The 24,675-nt window shown below is 48.0% G+C and overlaps 1 protein-coding gene across 4 annotated transcripts in view; it reads right to left on the reverse strand.

The window, feature by feature from the left end:
* The window catches only part of DENND2B (DENN domain containing 2B), a 170,014-nt gene that overhangs the window by 13,763 nt on the left and 131,576 nt on the right, over positions 1-24,675 (reverse strand). For all 4 annotated transcript variants that reach the window (XM_040327872.1, XM_040327873.1, XM_040327871.1 and 1 more), the window contains 5 exons: positions 20,397-20,474; positions 19,415-19,555; positions 17,075-17,223; positions 2,822-2,999; positions 825-866 (listed from right to left, as the gene is read on the reverse strand). In XM_040327872.1, coding sequence (XP_040183806.1) covers positions 825-866; positions 2,822-2,999; positions 17,075-17,223; positions 19,415-19,555; positions 20,397-20,474 — 588 coding nt within the window. The remainder of the gene's footprint in view (positions 1-824; positions 867-2,821; positions 3,000-17,074; positions 17,224-19,414; positions 19,556-20,396; positions 20,475-24,675) is intronic.

Raw genomic sequence — 24,675 nt, forward strand, 5'->3', positions numbered from 1 at the left:
CAAAAAAAAAACTTACATTTTTGCCCTGCGTCCATCGGCGGCCTTGATCCGGCGTCCGTCCGCGGCCTTGCGCAGGGTGCGTCCAGCCTTGTAGGTTTTCCATCTGCGGCCTTGCGCGGGGTGCGTCCAGCCTTGTGGGTGTCCGTCTGCGGCTTCCTTGCGTGGGGTCCGTCTGCGGCTTTGGAGGTGTCCATATGCGGCCTCCATCCAGGTGTCCGTCTCCATCCAGCGTGTCCGGCGTTCATTTTTGGATTTGGCGCGAGCCGAGAGGAGCCGGATTTCCTGTGTGTTTGGCTTCTCTCGCGTGGCTGCGGGCGTGGCCGAGCCTAGCCGAGTGCGCAGTACACTCGGCTCGGCTCTAGGCCAGCGGCTCAGAGGCAGCGGGGATCGGCGTATATCGCGCACCCACGATTTTCCCCTGATTTTACGGGGAAAAAAAGTGCGCGGTATACGCCGATAAATACGGTAATCCAAACCACATTCTCAATGTCCATTAGTGGCCGTCCATCATTTTTTTCGCTCACTCTGTGCCCCCAATAGACACGGGGTGACTTATACATAAGAGGGGCCTGGGGGCTGAAATAAGGGTCTCCCAACCTCTCCAAGGGATTCTGGGTTCCACGGGCCCCCCCCCCACCCAAAGCGACTCCCGTCACAACCACCATTACACAATCTCATTTCTTCCACATTAGAATTTATTTTTCATCAGCAAAAAATGTTGGAATAGAATTTTTGTATGTTTGGCGAGAGATGAAATGCGTGTCGGGGGGGCGCAGTTCTGGTGATACTTTGTATGAAGTTCGGTCAGAGAACAGAAAACGTACCTGTCTAATAAACCGATCCGAGCCGAGATTCACCATCAGTGCCTATAGGAAGGAGACAAGAGCCGCCATCATTGTCCATTCATCCACACAAGAGTCAGAGTGATACCAAATAAATATTCTGGGAATTTTACCAATCGATATTGTTCTTTTATTTCCAATTTTATCTTTTCAATTATCAAAATAATAATGGAATTTTTTCATCAGAATGTACTGAATTTTTGTATATAAAAAAAACCGCTTTCACAATAAAGACAAAAACACCCAAACATGAAATGTATCTATTGAAGTATCAATAATAATAGAAATAATAATAGCAACAAAAGATAAATAAATAATAATATTATTAATAATAAATATTATTATTATTATTATTATTAATAATAATAATATTATTATTAATTTATCTTTGTTGCTATAATTATTTATATTATTATTATTATTATTATTATTATTATTATTATTATTATTATTATTAATAGAAATAATAATAGCAACAAAGATAAATATTATTATTAATAATAAATATTATTATTAATAATAAATATTATTTTTATTAATAATAATATTATTTATTTATCTTTGTTGCTATTATTTCTATTATTAGAAATAATAATAGCAACAATGATAAATAAATAATATTAATAATAAATATTATTATTATTATTATTTTTAATTTATCTTTGTTGCTATTATTATTTCTATTATTATTATTATTATTATTATTATTATTAATAATAATAATAATAGCAACAAAGAAAAAAATAATATTATTAATATAATTATTATTATTTATTTTTGTTGCCATTATTATTTCTATTATTATTATTATTATTATTATTATTATTATTATTATTAATATAAATAATAATAGCAACAAAGATAAATAAATAATAATATTATTAATAATATTATTATTATTATTTTTAATTTATCTTTGTTGCTATTATTATTTCTATTATTATTATTATTATTATTATTAATAATAATAATAATAATAATAGCAACAAAGAAAAAAATAATAATATTATTAATATAATTATTATTATTATTTATTTTTGTTGCCATTATTATTTCTATTATTATTATTATTATTAGTATTATTATTATTAGAAATAATAATAGCAACAAAGATAAATAAATAATAATATTATTATTATTATTTTATCTTTGTTGCTATTATTATTTATATTATTATTATTATTATTATTAATAATATTAATAATAATATAGAAAGATCAATGCAAAATAAATGCATTTGTGGTCAGTATAGACCTTCAAGACCCATCCTGGCATCCCTGAGACTTTTATAAAAGATTGTCTTAATAATTTAGAGATCATCAAATGTTAATTAAAGTGGTTGTATACCCGCACAAAAAACAAACAAAAAAATGTAAAAAACAAATCTGTAAGACAAAAGCATAATGAGCTAGTATGCACATTATGAAATACTTACCTTAGAACGAGGCGTCGGCATCTGATCCCGTTCACCGCTGAGGGTTTCCACATTTCCAACCTTGTGCGTCTACGCGTTTCACCGTAAGGCTTCTTCAGGACGCGATCAAGGTTCAGAGAGAGAACGTGTATGTAATGTATGTGTTTTTTGTCGGATTTGTAATTCGAATATCTCTCATTCCAGACAGTGAGACTCGTTCTCTCTCACTGTTATCTCTCTGAACCTTGACCGTGTCCTGAAGAAGCCTTGCGGTGAAACGCGTAGACACACAAGGCCCCACTGTACAAACTGTATCATTCTATATGATTTTTAAACTTTTGAACACTGATTACTTTTTTCAATAAATATTGTTATTTATTCGACTTTCTCCATTGATTCTCTGCCTCTAAGGTCCGGCCAATGGTTACTCTTCGAGTTCCCTTTTTTGTTTCCTCCATATCTTTGTCACATTAGACTCCTCCACAAAAATGACAGAACCGGGTGTGAGAAGGAACTGAGAATATGCATTTAGCTCAACATTCAATGCGGTTTGGTCGCGACTTACCTCTTCCACGGGCAGCTCCTTTAGTTTGGGCAGCGAGCTGGACAAGAGACCAACCAGGAAGGGGGTTGGGCAGCAGACGATGTCGATCATGGAGGAGGGCAGGACAGGGATGAAGGTGTGCTGCCATGAGAATGGGTACAGGAGGGCCACCACGGCATGAGAGCAGCTGGACAGGGTGCTGGAGACAAAAGGACAGGTGGCGTTACACCGGAGTCACCAATAATTATATAAACCATTTCACCGACTCTACATCCGACTTTCTACTAATCACTTTTATTTTATAGACACTGGGGTAGATTCAGGTAGCAATTACGTCTGCGTATCCATAGATACGCAGCGTAATTGCTAAGTAGCGCCGGCGTATCGACTTTCTGTATTCAGAAAGCTCGATACGCCGACTCTAGCCTAAGATATGCGTGGCATAAGGCTCTTATGCCGTTGTATCTTAGGCTGCATTCTGACGCTGGCCGCTAGGTGGCGTTCCCGTAGTGGTCAGCGTAGAGTATGCAAATTGCATACTCACGCCGATTCACAAACGTACGCGCGCCCGGCGTTCGAGTTTTACGTCGTTTGCGTACGGCGCTTCCGTCGTAAGGCTGCTCCTGCTATTAGGAGGCGCAGCCAATGCTAAGTATGGATGTCGTTCCCGCGTCGCGTTTTTCGAAATTTGCGTTGTTTGCGTAAGTGGATCGTGAATGGCGCTGGACGCCATTTACGTTCCCGTCGAAGCAAATGACGTCCTTGTGACGTCATTTACCGCAATGCACGTCGGGAAAGTTTCCTGACGGAGCATGCGCACTACGTTCGGCGCGGGAACGCGCCTAATTTAAATGATCCACGCCCCCTACGGGATCATTTAAATTATGCGCGCTTACGCCGGCCACTTTTACGATACGCCCCCGCAAATTACAGAGCAAATGCTTCGTGAATGAAGCGTAGCTCAAGTAATTTACGGAGGCGTAGCGTAAAAACGGTACGCTGCGCCTCCGTAGTAGTGCGCGCCTGTACCTGAATCTACCCCATTATTATCATAATTATTACTACGTTGTTTAATTATAATTTTCTAGCTCTCGTCTCCTCCTCACATGCTCGTCTCCGGGACTTCTCCAGAGCCTCTCCCATCCTCTAGAACTCACTACCCCAATCCATCCGGCTGACTCCAACTCTGTCCACCTTTAGGAGATCCCTGAAAACTCATCTCTTCAGAGAAGCCCATCCCGCCTCCACTGAACAACCCATCAGCTCATCCCCCACAGGGATTACATTTTGTACCACTTGCTCCTCCCCATTAGATTGTAAGCTCTTATGAGCTTGTAACCCTCTTTCTTTATTGTATTGTAACTGTACTGTCTCACCTTATTTTAAAGTGCTGCGCAAAGGCTATATAAATCCTGTATTATAAAAATAATAATATTATTATTCAAAGCAATAGTTAATCCCTGCACACAATAGATTAATAAACTCCCAGGAGACCCCCGTAGGGGAGATTCAGCAAATAAACATGAAAATCAGGGCGCCCACAGGTATTTGAAAAAAGCAAAAATATTCCAAGGATATACAGTATATATTTATATATAAAATAATAAAAAAAAATGTGGATTTGCTTTAAAAAAAAAGTTTAGTTTGAAGGCAGCAGATTGCAGAAGGCCTTAAGCATTCATTTTTGTAGAAAATTGATTTGTTTTTAAATAAAAATCAGTATTAATTGTATTCATTTGTAGAAAATTTGTTTAAAAAATATATTCATTTGTTTTTTAATAAAATTTGTAGAAAATTGTATTCATTTGTCTTCTTACAAAATGTGTATAAAAAATTATAGCCATTTGATTTTGTACAAAAAAAAAAAAAAGGTATGCATTTGCTTTTGTATACAATTTGTATCAATTGCATTTATTTGGTTTCTTTATAACATTTTTATAAAATGTGTTAATTTGTTTTTGTATAAAATTGGTATAAACTGTATTCATTTGTTTTTGTATAAAAACAAATGAATACAAATGTTATACAAAAACAAATTAACACATTTTATAAAAATGTTATAAAGAAACCAAATAAATGCAATTGATACAAATTTTATACAAAAGCAAATGCTTATTTTGTACAAAATCAAATGAATACAATTTTTATACAAATTTTATACAAAAACAAATTAATTTATTTTATACAAATGTTATACAGAAACCCAAATTGATAAAAAGTTTATACAAAAGCAAATGCATACCTATCAATTTTGGTTTCTGTATAACATTTGTATAAAATATATTCATTTGCTTTTGTATACAATTTGTATCAATTGTATTTATTTGGTTTCTGTATAACATTTTTATAAAATGTGTTAATTTGTTTTTGTAGAACATTTGTATTTTTTTGTTTTTATACAAAAAACAAATGAAAACATTTTATACAAAAACAAATTAACACATTTTATAAAAACGTTATACAGAAACCAAATAAATACAATTGATACAAATTTTATACAAAAGCAAATGCATACCTTTTTTGTTATTTTGTAAAAATCAAATGAATGCTATTTTTAAATAAAAAAAAATGAATACATTTTATACCAATTTTATACAAAATTGGTATAAAATGTATTTTTTTTTATATACATAAAAATAGCATTCATTTGATTTTGTACGAAATAAAAAAAAAAAAAGGGTATGCATTTGCTTTTGTATAAAATTTGTATCAATTGCATTTATTTGGTTTCTGTACAACGTTTTTATAAAAATGTGTTAATTTGTTTTTCAATAACATTTGAATTCATTTGTTTTTATATAAAATGTATATTTTTTTTTATATAAATTGTATTCATTTGATTTTGTACAATTAAAAAAAAATAAACCACAACAAAAAAAAGGTATGCATTTGTATAAAATTGTATTCATTTTTTTGTATCAATTGTATTTATTTGTTTTTTGTATAACATTTTTATAAAATGTGTTCATTTGTTTTAGTATAAAATTGGTATACAATGCATCAATTTGTTTTTATATCAAATTTGCATTAAATGTATTAATTCGTTTTGGTATAAAATGTATTAATTCGTTTTTCGTACAATTTGTATAAAATGGATTTTGTTTTTGCATTTTATATAAAAACAAAATGTTTCCATTTTTATATCTCAATAGACTTCTGATCTTTCTTTGAATGAATGAGATCCAGACAGAGAGAATCCCGACAGCTGCTCTTCACCCCGCCGCACAACGAGGTGACGTTTTTTTCTGAAGCTCCAGGCCTTGGTGAGAAGCGATGGCGGTTGCGGTTACACCAAGAGAGCCGAGGTCGGCGATTGCAGCGCACCCCGGTGGGACTGAGGCGTCATACCCGCATCTGCCTGGAGGTGGCAGCATGGCTGAGGAGCTGCAGATGGAAAAAGGCGACGCGCATACTTTTCATACCCCAGAGGCTCAGAGCAGCCAATCAGATGTCGGCTTTTGCTCTTCTCGGACTTCTGATGTTATTTAGTCATCACTGTGTGATCGGCTTGTTTATAAAGAACGATCGGGTCATTTGTTAGAATTAGTGAATTCTTTCTTTACACTGAACTTTTCATGAACTATAATAATTGTGCAGCTGCGGAATAATCGCCGCTCTCGGCTCACAAAGGCAGAACTGTCCTTATTAAAGTGTACAGTCAGATATCTGTGTGGGGTGTCGTGGGGGTTGGATCCTCTGCCGGGCCTTTATTGTCTCCGTCCCCATTGGGAAGAACTCCCCTCTCTTCTGATCTGCTTTCCATATAGAGAAGCTCTGCGTCTGAGAGCACAGAGAGGAGTCCATGTCTGAGAGCAGAGAGAGGAGTCCCATGTCTGAGAGCAGAGAGAGGAGTCCCATGTCTGAGAGCAGAGAGAGGAGTCCCATGTCTGAGAGCAGAGAGAGGAGTCCCATGTCTGAGAGCAGAGAGAGGAGCCCATGTCTGAGAGCAGAGAGAGGAGCCCATGTCTGAGAGCAGAGAGAGGAGTCCGTGTCTGAGAGCAGAGAGAGGAGTCCATGTCTGAGAGCAGAGAGAGGAGTCCATGTCTGAGAGCAGAGAGAGGAGTCCATGTCTGAGAGCAGAGAGAGGAGTCCATGTCTGAGAGCAGAGAGAGGAGTCCCATGTCTGAGAGCAGAGAGAGGAGTCCATGTCTGAGAGCAGAGAGAGGAGTCCATGTCTGAGAGCAGAGAGAGGAGTCCCATGTCTGAGAGCAGAGAGGAGTCCATGTCTGAGAGCAGAGAGAGGAGTCCATGTCTGAGAGCAGAGAGAGGAGTCCCATGTCTGAGAGCAGAGAGAGGAGTCCCATGTCTGAGAGCAGAGAGAGGAGTCCATGTCTGAGAGCAGAGAGAGAGAGGAGTCCCATGTCTGAGAGCAGAGAGAGAGAGGAGTCCCATGTCTGAGAGCAGAGAGAGAGAGGAGTCCCATGTCTGAGAGCAGAGAGAGGAGTCCATGTCTGAGAGCAGAGAGAGAGAGGAGCTCATGTCTGAGAGCAGAGAGAGGAGTCCATGTCTGAGAGAAGAGAGAGGAGTCCATGTCTGAGAGCAGAGAGAGGAGTCCATGTCTGAGAGCAGAGAGAGGAGTCACATGTCTGAGAGCAGAGAGAGGAGTCCCATGTCTGAGAGCAGAGAGAGGAGTCCCATGTCTGAGAGCAGAGAGAGGAGTCCATGTCTGAGAGCAGAGAGAGGAGTCCATGTCTGAGAGCAGAGAGAGGAGTCCATGTCTGAGAGCAGAGAGAGAGGAGTCCCATGTCTGAGAGCAGAGAGAGGAGTCCATGTCTGAGAGCAGAGAGAGGAGTCCCATGTCTGAGAGCAGAGAGAGAGGAGCTCATGTCTGAGAGCAGAGAGAGGAGTCCATGTCTGAGAGAAGAGAGAGGAGTCCTATGTCTGAGAGCAGAGAGAGGAGTCCCATGTCTGAGAGCAGAGAGGAGTCCCATGTCTGAGAGCAGAGAGAGGAGTCCCATGTCTGAGAGCAGAGAGAGGAGTCACATGTCTGAGAGCAGAGAGAGGAGTCCCATGTCTGAGAGCAGAGAGAGGAGTCCATGTCTGAGAGCAGAGAGAGGAGTCCATGTCTGAGAGCACAGAGAGGAGTCCATGTCTGAGAGCACAGAGAGGAGTCCATGTCTGAGAGCACAGAGAGGAGTCCATGTCTGAGAGCACAGAGAGGAGTCCATGTCTGAGAGCAGAGAGAGGAGTCCATGTCTGAGAGCAGAGAGAGGAGTCCATGTCTGAGAGCAGAGAGAGGAGCCCATGTCTGAGAGCAGAGAGAGGAGCCCATGTCTGAGAGCAGAGAGAGGAGCCCATGTCTGAGAGCAGAGAGGAGTCCCATGTCTGAGAGCAGAGAGAGGAGTCCCATGTCTGAGAGCAGAGAGAGGAGTCCCATGTCTGAGAGCAGAGAGAGGAGTCCCATGTCTGAGAGCAGAGAGAGGAGTCCATGTCTGAGAGCAGAGAGGAGTCCATGTCTGAGAGCAGAGAGAGGAGTCCCATGTCTGAGAGCAGAGAGGGGAGTCCATGTCTGAGAGCACAGAGAGGAGTCCATGTCTGAGAGCAGAGAGAGGAGTCCATGTCTGAGAGCAGAGAGAGGAGTCCATGTGCACAGAGAGGAGTCCATGTCTGAGAGCAGAGAGAGGAGTCCATGTCTGAGAGCACAGAGAGGAGTCCATGTCTGAGAGCACAGAGAGGAGTCCATGTCTGAGAGCACAGAGAGGAGTCCATGTCTGAGAGCACAGAGAGGAGTCCATGTCTGAGAGCACAGAGAGGAGTCCATGTCTGAGAGCACAGAGAGGAGTCCATGTCTGAGAGCACAGAGAGGAGTCCATGTCTGAGAGCACAGAGAGGAGTCCATGTCTGAGAGCACAGAGAGGAGTCCATGTCTGAGAGCACAGAGAGGAGTCCATGTCTGAGAGCACAGAGAGGAGTCCCATGTCTGAGAGCAGAGAGAGGAGTCCCATGTCTGAGAGCAGAGAGAGAGGAGTCCCATGTCTGAGAGCAGAGAGAGAGGAGTCCCATGTCTGAGAGCACAGAGAGGAGTCCCATGTCTGAGAGCACAGAGAGGAGTCCCATGTCTGAGAGCAGAGAGAGGAGTCCCATGTCTGAGAGCAGAGAGAGGAGTCCCATGTCTGAGAGCACAGAGAGGAGTCCATGTCTGAGAGCACAGAGAGGAGTCCATGTCTGAGAGCACAGAGAGGAGTCCATGTCTGAGAGCAGAGAGAGGAGTCCATGTCTGAGAGCAGAGAGAGGAGCCCATGTCTGAGAGCACAGAGAGGAGTCCATGTCTGAGAGCAGAGAGAGGAGCCCATGTCTGAGAGCAGAGAGAGAGAGAGAGGAGTCCATGTCTGAGAGCAGAGAGAGAGAGAGAGGAGTCCATGTCTGAGAGCAGAGAGAGGAGTCCCATGTCTGAGAGCAGAGAGAGAGAAGAGTCCATGTCTGAGAGCAGAGAGAGGAGTCCATGTCTGAGAGCAGAGAGAGGAGTCCATGTCTGAGAGCAGAGAGAGGAGTCCATGTCTGAGAGCAGAGAGAGGAGTCCATGTCTGAGAGCAGAGAGAGGAGTCCATGTCTGAGAGCAGAGAGAGGAGTCCATGTCTGAGAGCAGAGAGAGGAGTCCATGTCTGAGAGCAGAGAGAGGAGTCCATGTCTGAGAGCAGAGAGAGGAGTCCATGTCTGAGAGCAGAGAGAGGAGTCCATGTCTGAGAGCAGAGAGAGGAGTCCATGTCTGAGAGCAGAGAGAGGAGTCCATGTCTGAGAGCAGAGAGAGGAGTCCATGTCTGAGAGCAGAGAGAGGAGTCCATGTCTGAGAGCAGAGAGAGGAGCCCATGTCTGAGAGCAGAGAGAGGAGTCCATGTCTGAGAGCAGAGAGAGAGAGAGGAGTCCATGTCTGAGAGCAGAGAGAGAGAGAGGAGTCCATGTCTGAGAGCAGAGAGAGGAGTCCATGTCTGAGAGCAGAGAGAGGAGTCCATGTCTGAGAGCAGAGAGAGGAGTCCATGTCTGAGAGCAGAGAGAGGAGTCCATGTCTGAGAGCAGAGAGAGGAGTCCATGTCTGAGAGCAGAGAGGAGTCCATGTCTGAGAGCAGAGAGAAGAGTCCATGTCTGAGAGCAGAGAGAGGAGTCCATGTCTGAGAGCAGAGAGGAGTCCATGTCTGAGAGCAGAGAGAGGAGCCCATGTCTGAGAGCAGAGAGGAGTCCCATGTCTGAGAGCAGAGAGGAGTCCATGTCTGAGAGCAGAGAGGGGAGTCCATGTCTGAGAGCACAGAGAGGAGTCCCATGTCTGAGAGCAGAGAGGGGAGTCCATGTCTGAGAGCACAGAGAGGAGTCCATGTCTGAGAGCAGAGAGAGGAGTCCATGTCTGAGAGCAGAGAGAGGAGTCCATGTCTGAGAGCAGAGAGGAGTCCATGTCTGAGAGCAGAGAGAGGAGCCCATGTCTGAGAGCAGAGAGAGGAGTCCCATGTCTGAGAGCAGAGAGGAGTCCATGTCTGAGAGCAGAGAGGAGTCCATGTCTGAGAGCAGAGAGAGGAGTCCCATGTCTGAGAGCAGAGAGGGGAGTCCATGTCTGAGAGCACAGAGAGGAGTCCATGTCTGAGAGCAGAGAGAGGAGTCCATGTCTGAGAGCAGAGAGAGGAGTCCATGTCTGAGAGCACAGAGAGGAGTCCATGTCTGAGAGCACAGAGAGGAGTCCATGTCTGAGAGCACAGAGAGGAGTCCATGTCTGAGAGCACAGAGAGGAGTCCATGTCTGAGAGCACAGAGAGGAGTCCATGTCTGAGAGCACAGAGAGGAGTCCCATGTCTGAGAGCAGAGAGAGAGGAGTCCCATGTCTGAGAGCAGAGAGAGAGGAGTCCCATGTCTGAGAGCACAGAGAGGAGTCCCATGTCTGAGAGCACAGAGAGGAGTCCCATGTCTGAGAGCAGAGAGAGGAGTCCCATGTCTGAGAGCAGAGAGAGGAGTCCATGTCTGAGAGCAGAGAGAGGAGTCCATGTCTGAGAGCAGAGAGAGGAGTCCATGTCTGAGAGCAGAGAGAGAGGAGTCCCATGTCTGAGAGCAGAGAGAGGAGTCCATGTCTGAGAGCAGAGAGAGGAGTCCATGTCTGAGAGCAGAGAGAGGAGTCCCATGTCTGAGAGCAGAGAGAGAGAGGAGCTCATGTCTGAGAGCAGAGAGAGGAGTCCATGTCTGAGAGAAGAGAGAGGAGTCCTATGTCTGAGAGCAGAGAGAGGAGTCCCATGTCTGAGAGCAGAGAGAGGAGTCCCATGTCTGAGAGCAGAGAGAGGAGTCCCATGTCTGAGAGCAGAGAGGAGTCCCATGTCTGAGAGCAGAGAGAGGAGTCCCATGTCTGAGAGCAGAGAGAGGAGTCCATGTCTGAGAGCACAGAGAGGAGTCCATGTCTGAGAGCACAGAGAGGAGTCCATGTCTGAGAGCACAGAGAGGAGTCCCATGTCTGAGAGCAGAGAGAGGAGTCCCATGTCTGAGAGCAGAGAGAGAGGAGTCCCATGTCTGAGAGCAGAGAGAGAGGAGTCCCATGTCTGAGAGCACAGAGAGGAGTCCCATGTCTGAGAGCACAGAGAGGAGTCCCATGTCTGAGAGCAGAGAGAGGAGTCCCATGTCTGAGAGCAGAGAGAGAGGAGTCCCATGTCTGAGAGCACAGAGAGGAGTCCATGTCTGAGAGCAGAGAGAGAGGAGTCCATGTCTGAGAGCAGTGAGAGAGGAGTCCCATATCTGAGAGCAGAGAGAGGAGTCCGTGTCTGAGAGCAGAGAGAGGAGTCCGTGTCTGAGAGCAGAGAGAGGAGTCCCATGTCTGAGAGCAGAGAGAGGAGTCCCATGTCTGAGAGCAGAGAGAGGAGTCCCATGTCTGAGAGCAGAGAGGAGTCCCATGTCTGAGAGCAGAGAGAGGAGTCCCATGTCTGAGAGCAGAGAGAGGAGTCCATGTCTGAGAGCACAGAGAGGAGTCCATGTCTGAGAGCACAGAGAGGAGTCCATGTCTGAGAGCACAGAGAGGAGTCCCATGTCTGAGAGCAGAGAGAGGAGTCCCATGTCTGAGAGCAGAGAGAGAGGAGTCCCATGTCTGAGAGCAGAGAGAGAGGAGTCCCATGTCTGAGAGCACAGAGAGGAGTCCCATGTCTGAGAGCACAGAGAGGAGTCCCATGTCTGAGAGCAGAGAGAGGAGTCCCATGTCTGAGAGCAGAGAGAGAGGAGTCCCATGTCTGAGAGCACAGAGAGGAGTCCATGTCTGAGAGCAGAGAGAGAGGAGTCCATGTCTGAGAGCAGTGAGAGAGGAGTCCCATATCTGAGAGCAGAGAGAGGAGTCCGTGTCTGAGAGCAGAGAGAGGAGTCCGTGTCTGAGAGCAGAGAGAGGAGTCCCATGTCTGAGAGCAGAGAGAGGAGTCCCATGTCTGAGAGCAGAGAGAGAGGAGTCCCATGTCTGAGAGCAGAGAGAGGAGTCCCATGTCTGAGAGCAGAGAGAGGAGTCCATGTCTGAGAGCAGAGAGAGGAGTCCATGTCTGAGAGCAGAGAGAGGAGTCCCATGTCTGAGAGCAGAGAGAGGAGTCCCATGTCTGAGAGCAGAGAGAGGAGTCCGTGTCTGAGAGCACAGAGAGGAGTCCCATGTCTGAGAGCAGAGAGAGGAGTCCATGTCTGAGAGCAGAGAGAGGAGTCCCATGTCTGAGAGCACAGAGAGGAGTCCATGTCTGAGAGCACAGAGAGGAGTCCATGTCTGAGAGCACAGAGAGGAGTCCATGTCTGAGAGCACAGAGAGGAGTCCATGTCTGAGAGCAGAGAGAGGAGTCCATGTCTGAGAGCAGAGAGAGGAGTCCATGTCTGAGAGCAGAGAGAGGAGCCCATGTCTGAGAGCAGAGAGAGGAGCCCATGTCTGAGAGCAGAGAGAGGAGCCCATGTCTGAGAGCAGAGAGGAGTCCCATGTCTGAGAGCAGAGAGAGGAGTCCCATGTCTGAGAGCAGAGAGAGGAGTCCCATGTCTGAGAGCAGAGAGAGGAGTCCCATGTCTGAGAGCAGAGAGAGGAGTCCCATGTCTGAGAGCAGAGAGAGGAGTCCCATGTCTGAGAGCAGAGAGAGGAGTCCCATGTCTGAGAGCAGAGAGGAGTCCATGTCTGAGAGCAGAGAGGAGTCCATGTCTGAGAGCAGAGAGAGGAGTCCCATGTCTGAGAGCAGAGAGGGGAGTCCATGTCTGAGAGCACAGAGAGGAGTCCATGTCTGAGAGCAGAGAGAGGAGTCCATGTCTGAGAGCACAGAGAGGAGTCCATGTCTGAGAGCACAGAGAGGAGTCCATGTCTGAGAGCACAGAGAGGAGTCCATGTCTGAGAGCACAGAGAGGAGTCCATGTCTGAGAGCACAGAGAGGAGTCCATGTCTGAGAGCACAGAGAGGAGTCCATGTCTGAGAGCACAGAGAGGAGTCCATGTCTGAGAGCACAGAGAGGAGTCCATGTCTGAGAGCACAGAGAGGAGTCCATGTCTGAGAGCACAGAGAGGAGTCCATGTCTGAGAGCACAGAGAGGAGCCCATGTCTGAGAGCAGAGAGAGGAGCCCATGTCTGAGAGCAGAGAGAGGAGTCCATGTCTGAGAGCAGAGAGAGGAGTCCATTTCTGAGAGCAGAGAGAGGAGCCCATGTCTGAGAGCAGAGAGAGGAGTCCATGTCTGAGAGCAGAGAGAGAGAGAGGAGTCCATGTCTGAGAGCAGAGAGAGAGAGAGGAGTCCATGTCTGAGAGCAGAGAGAGGAGTCCCATGTCTGAGAGCAGAGAGAGAGAAGAGTCCATGTCTGAGAGCAGAGAGAGGAGTCCATGTCTGAGAGCAGAGAGAGGAGTCCATGTCTGAGAGCAGAGAGAGGAGTCCCATGTCTGAGAGCAGAGAGAAGAGTCCATGTCTGAGAGCAGAGAGAGGAGTCCATGTCTGAGAGCAGAGAGAGGAGTCCATGTCTGAGAGCAGAGAGGAGTCCATGTCTGAGAGGAGTCCATGCTGCTCAGTGCTGGTCTCAGGCAGGGACGGTAATCAGTGATGTCTTTGTGCGATCCTCGGTTCCCACGCTCTGTGTCTGCAGTGATCCCGGAATACAGTGACCCGCTGTGCCAGGAGGGGCGGGGGGGAGGGGAGGTCAATGTATGGAGTCCATAGGACCATCACTCCATCCACAGACGATCCACAGACTGAGCCGTCTCTGCAGAGACCTCACTAAAAATAACATCATCATATAGAATTATACAGGCCCAGTCAGTGAGTCACATCTCCCCCTCCCCCGCCATCTGTAGAGGTCTGCAGTGTACAAGATGGATGTGTGAGACAGACTGGGGGGAGAGAGGAGGAGAGATGTATAGGAAGAGGAGAGGAATGGAGGAGAGGAGAGGGAATGAGGAGAGGAATGAAGGAGAGGAACGGAATGAGGAGAGGAGAAAAGAGAAATGAGGAGAGGAGAAATAGAATGAGGAGAGAAAAAGAATGAGGAGAGGAATGGAATGAGGAGCGGAGAGGAGAGGAATGAGGAGAGGAATGGAGGAGAGGAGAGGAATGGAGGAGAGGAGAGGAATGGAGGAGAGGAATGAGGAGAGGAGTGGAATGAGGAGAGGAATGAGGAGAGCAATGGAATAAGGAGAGGAGAGGAATGAGGAGAGGAATGGAGGAGAGGAGAGGAATGGAGGAGAGGAGAGGAATGGAATAAGGAGAGGAATGAGAAGAGGCGAGGAGAGAAATGGAGGAGAGGAGAGGAATGGAGGAGAGGAATGAGGAGAGGAATGGAGGAGAGGAGAGAAATGAGGAGCAGAGAGGAATGGAATAAGGAGAGGAATGTAGAGAGGAAAGGAGGAGAGGAGAGGAATGGAGGAGAGGAATGGAGGAGAGGAGAGGAATGAGGAGAGGGAATGAAAGGAAAGATGAGGAGGAGGATAGAGGGAAGGAAGAAGATAAAGGGAAGGGGCAGAGAGAAGGGGAGGTAAAAGGATGACAAAAAAGAAGAGTATGTGAAAGGGTGAGGAGAAAACAACAGGAATAGTGCAGGAAAAGCCGAGGACAAAAGAAGGGCGAGGAGAAAATAAAAGGAAGAATAAAAGAAAAGGGAAATATTGAGTGAAAAGGAAAGCAAAAGGGTGAGGAGTTGATAAAAAAGGGAAAGAAAGAGGAGAAAAAAAGGAAAGGAAAAAAAAGTAGAGTAGAAAGATAAGGAAACGGCAACAAGAAGGGGAAGGAAAAAAAGAAGGAGAAAGGAAGTGAAGTGAAGAGAAAGGAAAGGGAATAGAAGGAAAGAAGGGGTCAGGAGAAAGTAAAGGGAAAGGGTGGGGATAACGGAAAGTATAAAGAGAGAAAGAAAGCGGGAAGTAAAAAAAAAAAAAAAAAATGGGAAAAGGAAAAGGAAATTGTGAGCAGAAAGGGAAGGATGAGGAGTCAATAAAGGGAAAGAAGGAAGAGGAAAAAATAGGGGGAAAGGAAGAGTAAAATGATAAGGAGAGGGATAAAGGAAAGGGAAAGGAAGGAATGGGTTAGAAAAAGGCTACAGGAAAGAAAGAGAAAAAAGGGGAAGGAAAACAAGAAAGAAAGTGTAAAGGAAGAGCAAAAAGACAATGCACGACGAGGAAAAATAGAAAGGACAGGGAAACAAAAGGGTGACGAGTCAAATGAAAGTAAGAGAATAAAGGAAAAGTAAAATAAAAGAAGGGGGAGCAGGCAAGAAAGGAGGGAAGGGGTAATGAGAAAGGAAGAGGATAATGGAAAGGCAAAGGAGAAAGGTAAACAAAACGCTGAGGATAAAGGAAAGGGAGGTAAGGAAAAAGAAGCAGAAAAGAAAGAAAAAAAAGAGGAGGGAAAGAGGGGGGTTAGGAGAAAAGTAAGGGAAAGTAGGGAGATAAGAGAAAGGGTGAAAAGAAAAAAAACAGTCGATAATGGGAAATGGAAAGGACAGGGAAATACGAAGCAGAAAGGGAAGGGTGAGGGAAGGGTGAGGGAAGGGTGAGGGCCAATCAAGGGAAAGAAATAAGAGCAAAGAAAGGGAAAGGTGGAGTAGAAAACTCCAATGAGAAAGGAAAGCAAAAGGATGAAGAGAAATGAAAACAGAGGAAAAGGGAAAGGAAGATGAGAAATTAGGAGGAAAAATATAACACAAGAAGACAAGGGTGAGGAAAAAATAAAAGGAAATAGTGAACATAAAGAGGAAACAAAAGGGGAATAAAAGAAAGAAAGAAAAAGGGTGAAGATCAAAGAAAGGGGAACAGAGGGGAAGGAAGTAAGAAATGAGGAGAAAGGTAAGGGAGGGGGAAAGGGAGGGGGAAAGGGAGGGGTGAAGAAGATAAAAGAAAAGAAAAAGTGAGGGGAGGAAAAAAAAAGGGAAGAAAGAGAAAAGGAAGAAATCTGAGAAAGGAGAGGAAGTGTAATGGGAAGAGGGGAAAGGAAGGGGAAGGAGGACACAGAGAAGAGGAAAGGAGACGAGGATCGGGCCCCATATGAGGATCGGGCCCCATACGAGGATCGGGCCCCATACGAGGATCGGGCCCCATACGAGGATCGGGCCCCATACGAGGATCGGGCCCCATACGAGGATCAGGCCCCATATGAGGATCGGGTCCCATACGAGGATCGGGCCCCATACGAGGATCGGGCCCCAGATGACGTCGCGCTCCGTCGCTCTCAGAATTCGGGAACTCGGATGAGTTGATGATCGGCGTGATGTTTATTTTCGGATCGGGACGCTCTCCATGGGACGGGGTCACCGACTCCTCTAAACATTCCTCGTCTCTCGCTGCTGCAGAGATTCCAGAGGATTCCGCCTGCCAATGAAAACTGTTGTCTTTACCCCTCGCGTTGGCTCTAAGCACTCCGCCGCTATTGTGACACAGCAGGAGGCGCCGTAAAAAGAATAGACATGGCGCTGGGATTAATGCCCCTCCAAAAAGTCTAATTCCCAATGAGGTCAAAGGGTAAAGCGTAGTCGTCCCGGGACAATGCTCGCAGTCATATTCTAATCTCCACCAATCACGGGGCTCAGACACCTCAGAGCTCATTTCTCGGACATGTGACCCCGGCGAGCACACTGGCTACACGGGTATATAGAAAAACTGACGTTTATTTTGCTAATGTTTTCCCTTCCTTGGCTCATCAACCTGCTAAAAAGATTTAAATAAAGTTTTCCTTTTTTGTGTCCCAGTGACATCATCGCCGGGTCTCTGGGCTTCTCTATGCAATGCAGGCAGATCATGGCTGGTGGGAGGGGCCAGCCCCCGGCTCTAGTACTCCTCAGTCCCGATGCAAGCACTGGGCGGAGCTATGCAAATATTAAAATGCCATTCTAGCCAATGGTTACCTCAGCTTGTCCGCCACGAAGATGACCCGCCTCTCCAGGAGCAGCGAGGCGAATATCCGGATGATCTGTCGGACGCTGAGACACGTGAAGAGACATTCAAAGTCGACGTGCTCCAGGCGGGAGTCCATGGGCCGGCGCAGCTCGATGACCTGCACAGGGGGATTAAAGGGGAAATCCACAATGACAACCCGAAACAACGACAACCCAAAACAACGACAACCAAAAATCACATCAACTTTCCGGCGTGATCATCATTTCCTCATCGGATTTCGTAGCGACCATTCCCTCAAAACCAATGTTTAGTGGGAGGGGCTTTGCACCAAATGTTTAGTGGGAGGGGCTTTGCACCGAATGTTTAGTGGGAGGGGCTTTGCACCGAATGTTTAGTGGGAGGGGCTTTGCACCGAATGTTTAGTGGGAGGGGCTTCACACCGAATGTTTAGTGGGAGGGGCTTCGCACCGAATGTTTAGTGGGAGGGGCGTAGCACCGAATGTTTAGTGGGAGGGGCGTAGCACCGAATGTTTAGTGGGAGGGGCTTTGCACCAAATGTTTAGTGGGAGGGGCTTCACACTGAATGTTTGGTGGGAGGGGCTTTGCACCGAATGTTTAGTGGGAGGGGCTTCGCACCGAATGTTTAGTGGGAGGGGCTTTGCACCGAATGTTTAGTGGGAGGGGCTTCACACCGATTGTTTAGTGGGAGGGGCTTCGCACCAAATGTTTAGTGGGAGGGGCTTCGCACCAAATGTTTAGTGGGAGGGGCTTCGCACCGAATGTTTGGTGGGAGGGGCTTCGCACCGAATGTTTAGTGGGAGGGGCTTCGCACCGAATGTTTAGTGGGAGGGGCTTCACACCGAATGTTTAGTGGGAGGGGCTTCACAGCGAAATACAGTATTTAGATATCGCGACGTTCTCCGCTTCTCTTAAAGGAGCGGCTTGTTCTGCGGGATTGTCGGCACTTCTGCCCACGGAGCAATAATGGCGGCAATTCCCGATCAAGTCCTCCAGTAAATGTAAAGTCCATACAGTCACCTCCCATTGTTTACACTGCAGTGACTCCTTCCCTAAAACACGTACCTCCTATTCTCTTGCTGACACTACAGTTGCCCCTCCCCTTAGTATGTTGGCACTAGTTGCTCCTCCCCCTCAACTTGTTGATACGGCATTGCTCCACCCCCTCAGCTTAATACTGCAGTTGCCCCTCCCCTTAGTATGTTGATACTACAGTTGCCCACCCTCCTATTCAGCTTGACACGGCAGTTACACCTCCCCCTCAGATTGTTGACACTGCAGTTACACCTCCCCCTCAGATTGTTTACACTGCAGTTACACCTCCCCCTCAGATTGTTGACACTGCATTGCTCCTCCCATTCAGTTTAATACTGAAGTTGCCCCTCCCCTTAGTATGTTGATACTACAGTTGCCCCTCCTCTTATTCAGCTTGACACTGCAGTTACACCTCCCCCTCAGATTGTTGACACTGCAGTTAATCCTTCCCTAAAACATGTTGACACTGCACGTACCTCTCAGCTTGCTGACACCACACTTACCCCCTCCCCTTGGTATGTTGATACTACAGTTGCTCCTCCCCCTTGACTTTTTGACACAGCATTTGCTCCTCCCCCTGAGCGTGACGACACTGCAGTTGCCCCTCCCCCTTTACTTGTTGACACTGCTGTTGCTCCTCCCCCTCGGCTGGGGGTTACTACTAAGTGGGGAATGGGAGCTGCATTTTTCATTCATTCCATTGGTCAGCGGGAAACCCGGATCACACACAGAAGACGACTGAAGCCATTGATTGATCACACGGGGTGACACTCAGTTACTACTGAGTGGGGGGGGGGGGGGGTCAGCAGAGCTGGAGATACTACAGAGCACATAGTTGCCAACATTTTTAAAAAATTTCCAGGGACACTTTGCAGCAAAGCTATTAATTAATTACCACACTGACTTCTCCGAAGCTCCACCCACTCCGCATAATCTTCGCCTGGCGAAGATTATGCGTAGTGGGTGGAGCTTCGGGGAAGTGAGTGTGGTAATTAATTAATAGCTGTGCTGCAAAGTGTCCCTGGACAAATGTTGGCAACTATGAGAGCAGTGAATCAGCAGAGCTGGGGGTTACTACTGAGTGGGGATCAGCAGAGCTGGGGGTTACTACTGAGTGGGGATCAGCAGAGCTGGGGGTTACTACTGAGTGGGGATCAGCAGAGCTGGGGGTTACTACTGAGTGGGGATCAGCAGAGCTGGAGGTTATTACTGAGTGGGGATCAGCAGAGCTGGGGGTTACTACTGAGTGGGGATCAGCAGAGCTGGAGGTTATTACTGAGTATAATGTGCCGCACCTCATTGCCGTGACCCGGCAGAAACGTCTTCACTCGGATCGTTTTCCCGGGAGCCGGAAACGGAGATTCCATCAGACTTCGCATAAAGGGATAGACCAGAGCCGCCGAGATCCCCCTCCGCCTCTCCACCTCGTCCAGGATCTGCCGCAAGAAAAATAAAACATTCAGACTATGGCAGCTGGGGGTTACTACTGAGTGGGGAGAACAGCAGAGCTGGAGATACTACTGAGCAGGGAATCAGCAGAGCTGGGGGTTACTACTGAGTGGGGAATCAGCAGAGCTGGGGGTTACTACTGAGTGGGGAATCCGCAGAGCTGGGGGTTACTACTGAGCAGGGGATCAACAGAACTGGGGTTACTACTAAGTGGGGAATCAGCAAAGCTAGAGATACTACTGAACAAGGAATAAGCAGAGCTGGGGGTTACTACTGAGTGGGGGATCAGCAGAGCTGGGGGTTACTCATAAGTGGGGGATCAGCAAAGTGGGGGGTTATAACTGAGCAGTGGATCAACAGATCTGGGGGTTACTACTGGGTGGGGGGATCAGCAGATCTGGGGGTTACTACTGAGTGGGGGATCAGGAGAGCTGGGGGTTACTACTTAGCAGGGAATCAGCAGAGCTGGGGGTTACTACTGAGTGGGGGATAAGCAGAGCTGGAGGTTACTACTGAGCAGGGGATCTGCGGAACGAGGGTACGAATAAGCTGGGGATTTCCTGGAATTTTACTCCTCATAAATCTGTACAGGGTTTGTCATCTAAAAGCATCCCCTGCACCATCCCGCCTTTGTCTAGACACTTCCGCAGGGTGCTGAAAAACCGCACTGCGCCATTTCTCCGCCCACACAGGTCACCTGACCGTTCTGTACTCATTGTGAAAGATTTGTGGTCGGTCTCGGTATCTACAAGACGCGGGCAGGCGAGGATGACGGGCGGGAGAAGGGAAGATGTGAACGGCCATTTATTTTCTGAAATGAAGCCTCACCTTGGAGAAAAGATCGAAGCATCCCAGCCGGCTGATGACGCAGTACACCTCGGGGAGCCGCGGCCCCTTCCCGCTGGGCTGGAGAGAAAAAAAAAAAAGGATTGGGTTATTAACTAATGCCCCTGGAAATGGTCCCGCCCCCGCTTATTATGCTCCTGAAAATTGTCCCGCCCCCACTTATTATATCCCTGAAAATGGTCTCCGTCCCCAAAAAAATGGTCCCTGCCCCCTGCTTATTATGCCCCTGAAAATGGTCCCCCCCCCCATATTATACCCCTGAAAATGGCCCCACATATTATGCCCCTGAAAATGGTCCCCACCCTCACTTATGTCCCCAGAAAATGGTCCCCGCCCCTGCTTATTATGCCTCTGAAAATGGTCCCCCCCCCCCATATTATACCCCTGAAAATGGCCCCACATATTATGCCCCTGAAAAAGGCCCCCCGCATATTATGCCCCTGAAATGGTCCCCGCCCCCGCTTATTATGCTCCTGAAAATTGTCCCCGCCTCCACTTATTATATCCCTGAAAATGGTCTCCGTCCCCACTTATGTCCCCCAAAAAAAATGGTCCCTGCCCCCGATTATGTCTCTGAAAATGGTCCCCACCCTCACTTATGTCCCCAGAAAATGGTCCCTTCCCCCGATTATGCCTCTGAAAATGGTCCCCGCCCCTGCTTATTATGCCTCTGAAAATGGTCCCCGCCCCCGCTTATTATTTCCCTGAAAATGGTCCCCACCCCTGCTTATTATGCCCCTGAAAATGGTCCCGCCCCTGCTTATTAAGCCTCTGAAAATGGTCCCCGCCCCTGCTTATGTCTCTGAAAATGGTCCACGCCCCCGCTTATTATGCCTCTGAAAATGGTCCCCCCATATTATACCCCTGAAAACGCCCCCCCGCATATTATGCCCCTGAAAATGGTCCCCACCCCTGCTTATTATGCCCCTGAAAATGGTCCCGCCCCTGCTTATTAAGCCTCTGAAAATGGTCCCCGCCCCTGCTTATGTCTCTGAAAATGGTCCACGCCCCCGCTTATTATGCCTCTGAAAATTACCCCCTGCCCCTGCTTATTATGCCTCTGAAAATTACCCCCGCCCCTGCTTATTATTTCCCTGAAAATGGTCCCCCGCCCCTGCTTATTATGCCTCTGAAAATGGTCCCCGCCCCTGCTTATTATGCCTCTGAAAATTACCCCCTGCCCCTGCTTATTATTTCCCTGAAAATGGTCCCCGCCCCTGCTTATTATGCCCCTTTCACGTTGTCATTATGGGGGATTGTTTGTAGAATTTTGAGGAAAAAAAATGAATTTAATGCATTTTGGAATAAATCTGTAACATAACAAAAATGTGGAAAAAGTGAAGCGCTGTGAATACTTTCTGGATGCTCTGTATGAAACAAAAGCTGGAAGCCGCCAAATCTGATTGGTACCCAAGGTCGGCGCACACTGCGATCCCAGAATATTCCCCTCCTGTACATTCCTGAGATCGCACATAAGCGCACCGACCATCACAGCCGATGACCTTGGCGCTGCCAGCGGCGTACAGTACGGCGAGCGGGGGATGGTGGGGAATAGTGGGGGATGTCGAGGGATGGTGGGGGATAGCGGGGGATAGCGGGGATGGCGGGGGATGGCGGGGGATGGTGGGGGAAGACTGGGGATAGCGGCGGATGGCGGGGGATAGCGGAGGAAGACTGGGGATGGTGGGGGATGGCGGGGATGGTGGGGGATGGTGGGGGATGGCGGGGGACGGTGGGGGATAGCGGGGCATGGTGGGGGATGGCGGGGATGGTGGGGGATGGCGGGGATGGTGGGGGATGGCGGGGGATGGCGGGGGATGGTGGGGGATGGCGGGGGACGGCGGGGATGGTGGGGGATGGCGGGGGACGGCGGGGGATGGCGGGGGATGGTGGGGGATAGCGGCGGATGGCGGGGGATGGTGGGGGATGGCGGGGGATAGCGGGGCATGGTGGGGGATGGCGGGGATGGTGGGGGATAGCGGGGATGGTGGGGGATGGCGGGGGATGGTGGGGGATAGCGGGGCATGGTGGGGGATGGCGGGGGATGGTGGAGGATAGCGGGGATGGTGGGGGATAGTGGGGGATGGTGGGGGATAGCGGGGGATAGCGGGGGAAATGGAAATGGTTATTATTCTATCACAGCGGCGGCGTCCAGCAATAACACGGCACATCAGCGGAGAGCAGAACGCAAAACCTCCATTTATATCACCGTGTTGATTTAAGAAACGCGAACGGCCGCGCCGTCTATTAATTACAACATTGAGGCATTTCACCGCCCCGCAATTCAGACCCTGTGGGCTGTAATTTGGGGCTGCCAACCGGCGTGCTGACACTTCCCGTAACAGCGATTTATATTTCATATTATTGAAGATTACAATGTATCATTGTGGGCGCTACTTTCCCCAACTTCCTCTCTACAGGATCACATTGTAACAATTCTACAGAATGCATTTCAATTACAAACTGAAGAGCTCCGGGATAAATAAAGAGTTACGCCCCCTATGGGTGGTCTCTGTACAGAGGAGCTTACACTCTAATGTCCCCTCCCCCCCACAGTCACATCAGTCTCTGTACAGAGGAGCTTACACTCTAATGTCCCCTCCCCCCACATCACATCAGTCTCTGTACAGAGGAGCTTACACTCTAATGTCCCCTCCCCCCACAGTCACATCAGTCTCTGTACAGAGGAGCTTACACTCTAATGCCCCCTCCCCCCCCCACATCACATCAGTCTCTGTACAGAGGAGCTTACACTCTAATGCCCCCTCCCCCCACAGTCACATCAGTCTCTGTACAGAGGAGCTTACACTCTAATGTCCCCTCCCCCACATCACATCAGTCTCTGTACAGAGGAGCTTACACTCTAATGCCCCCTCCCCCCCCCACATCACATCAGTCTCTGTACAGAGGAGCTTACACTCTAATGCCCCCTCCCCCCACAGTCACATCAGTCTCTGTACAGAGGAGCTTACACTCTAATGTCCCCCCCCCCCCCACAGTCACATCAGTCTCTGTACAGAGGAGCTTACACTCTAATGTCCCTCCCCCCACATCACATCAGTCTCTGTACAGAGGAGCTTACACTCTAATGTCCCCTCCCCCTCACATCACATCAGTCTCTGTACAGAGGAGCTTACACTCTAATGTCCCCTCCCCCCACAGTCACATCAGTCTCTGTACAGAGGAGCTTACACTCTAATAGGAACCACCTGCTCCCGCTCCCTCCCCCTCACACAGTGACAGGTGCCCCCCCCCCCCCCCCCGGGACTCTGCCAGTTCCTGGGAGGACGAATCTCTCGGGTGGTTTATCGCGGTCACATCGCGGCGAGGAGTTAATCTTTTTTTTGCCCTTATTAGGTAGAGGAGACGGCGGCCGCGGCGATGAAATGAAGAATGTCGGATTTCTTGGTTGGGCTCCATTGTGTCAGATATGAAGGAATGCTGCAGCGGGCCAGAGAGAGACTTTGGCTGCGGCTCTGCAGCTGACTGCCAGTAAAAGCATCGAATTCCTGGGCCACCGAGGCGTCCAGAACACGCGGCCCGGAGCGCAGGCGAGGAATTCACACCGGGAAATGTCACCCCTAGAGGACGAGCGGAGACTGGCGGCTCTGCCGGAGGATCGCGCCGGGACGCAATTCCGGGAAAAGAAAGTACCCCCCCCCAATCCCATTCTACTGCAACAGTTTAAAGGAGAACTCCGCCCCCCCCCCCTTCAGTCTTGTTGTACCGCCTCCTCTCCTGGACTGAAACGGCTTCCTCCGATATCCTGCACACTGTGAGCTCCTCACCATGTGCATTAGAAGCCGCAGCAAATCAGATAAGAGCCCCGCCCCATTTCCTGGCTGGAGGACGTCCAACATTATGTATTCCTGCCCCTGGCCCCACCCCTTTCATTAATTGGAGGTCAGCCCTTCAATCATAGCCTCACATGTGGGCGTTACCTATGCAAATACAGCCTGCCTAGGAACACCCACTTCTCCAGACTGACTCCACCCATCAAAGGGCATTTAAAACATTTTTCATAGCTCCTCCCACTGCTTGCATCAGGAATGAGGGTTCTGGAGAGGAGAACTGAGTCCGGGGGGGGGGGGGGGGGGGGGGGGGGCTGGGATGATTTCAGGAAGCGATGTACAGCCCCCCGCCTGCCCCTCCCACCAGCCATGATCTGCCTGCATTGTATAGAGAATCACAGAGACCCAGTAATGTTGGCAACTAAGATAGGGGACTTTTCTGCAAATCTGATGAACACCCCCTTCCTTTA

The sequence above is a fragment of the Rana temporaria genome, chromosome 11 (genome assembly GCF_905171775.1).
Source record: "Rana temporaria chromosome 11, aRanTem1.1, whole genome shotgun sequence".
NCBI lineage: Eukaryota > Metazoa > Chordata > Amphibia > Anura > Ranidae > Rana > Rana temporaria.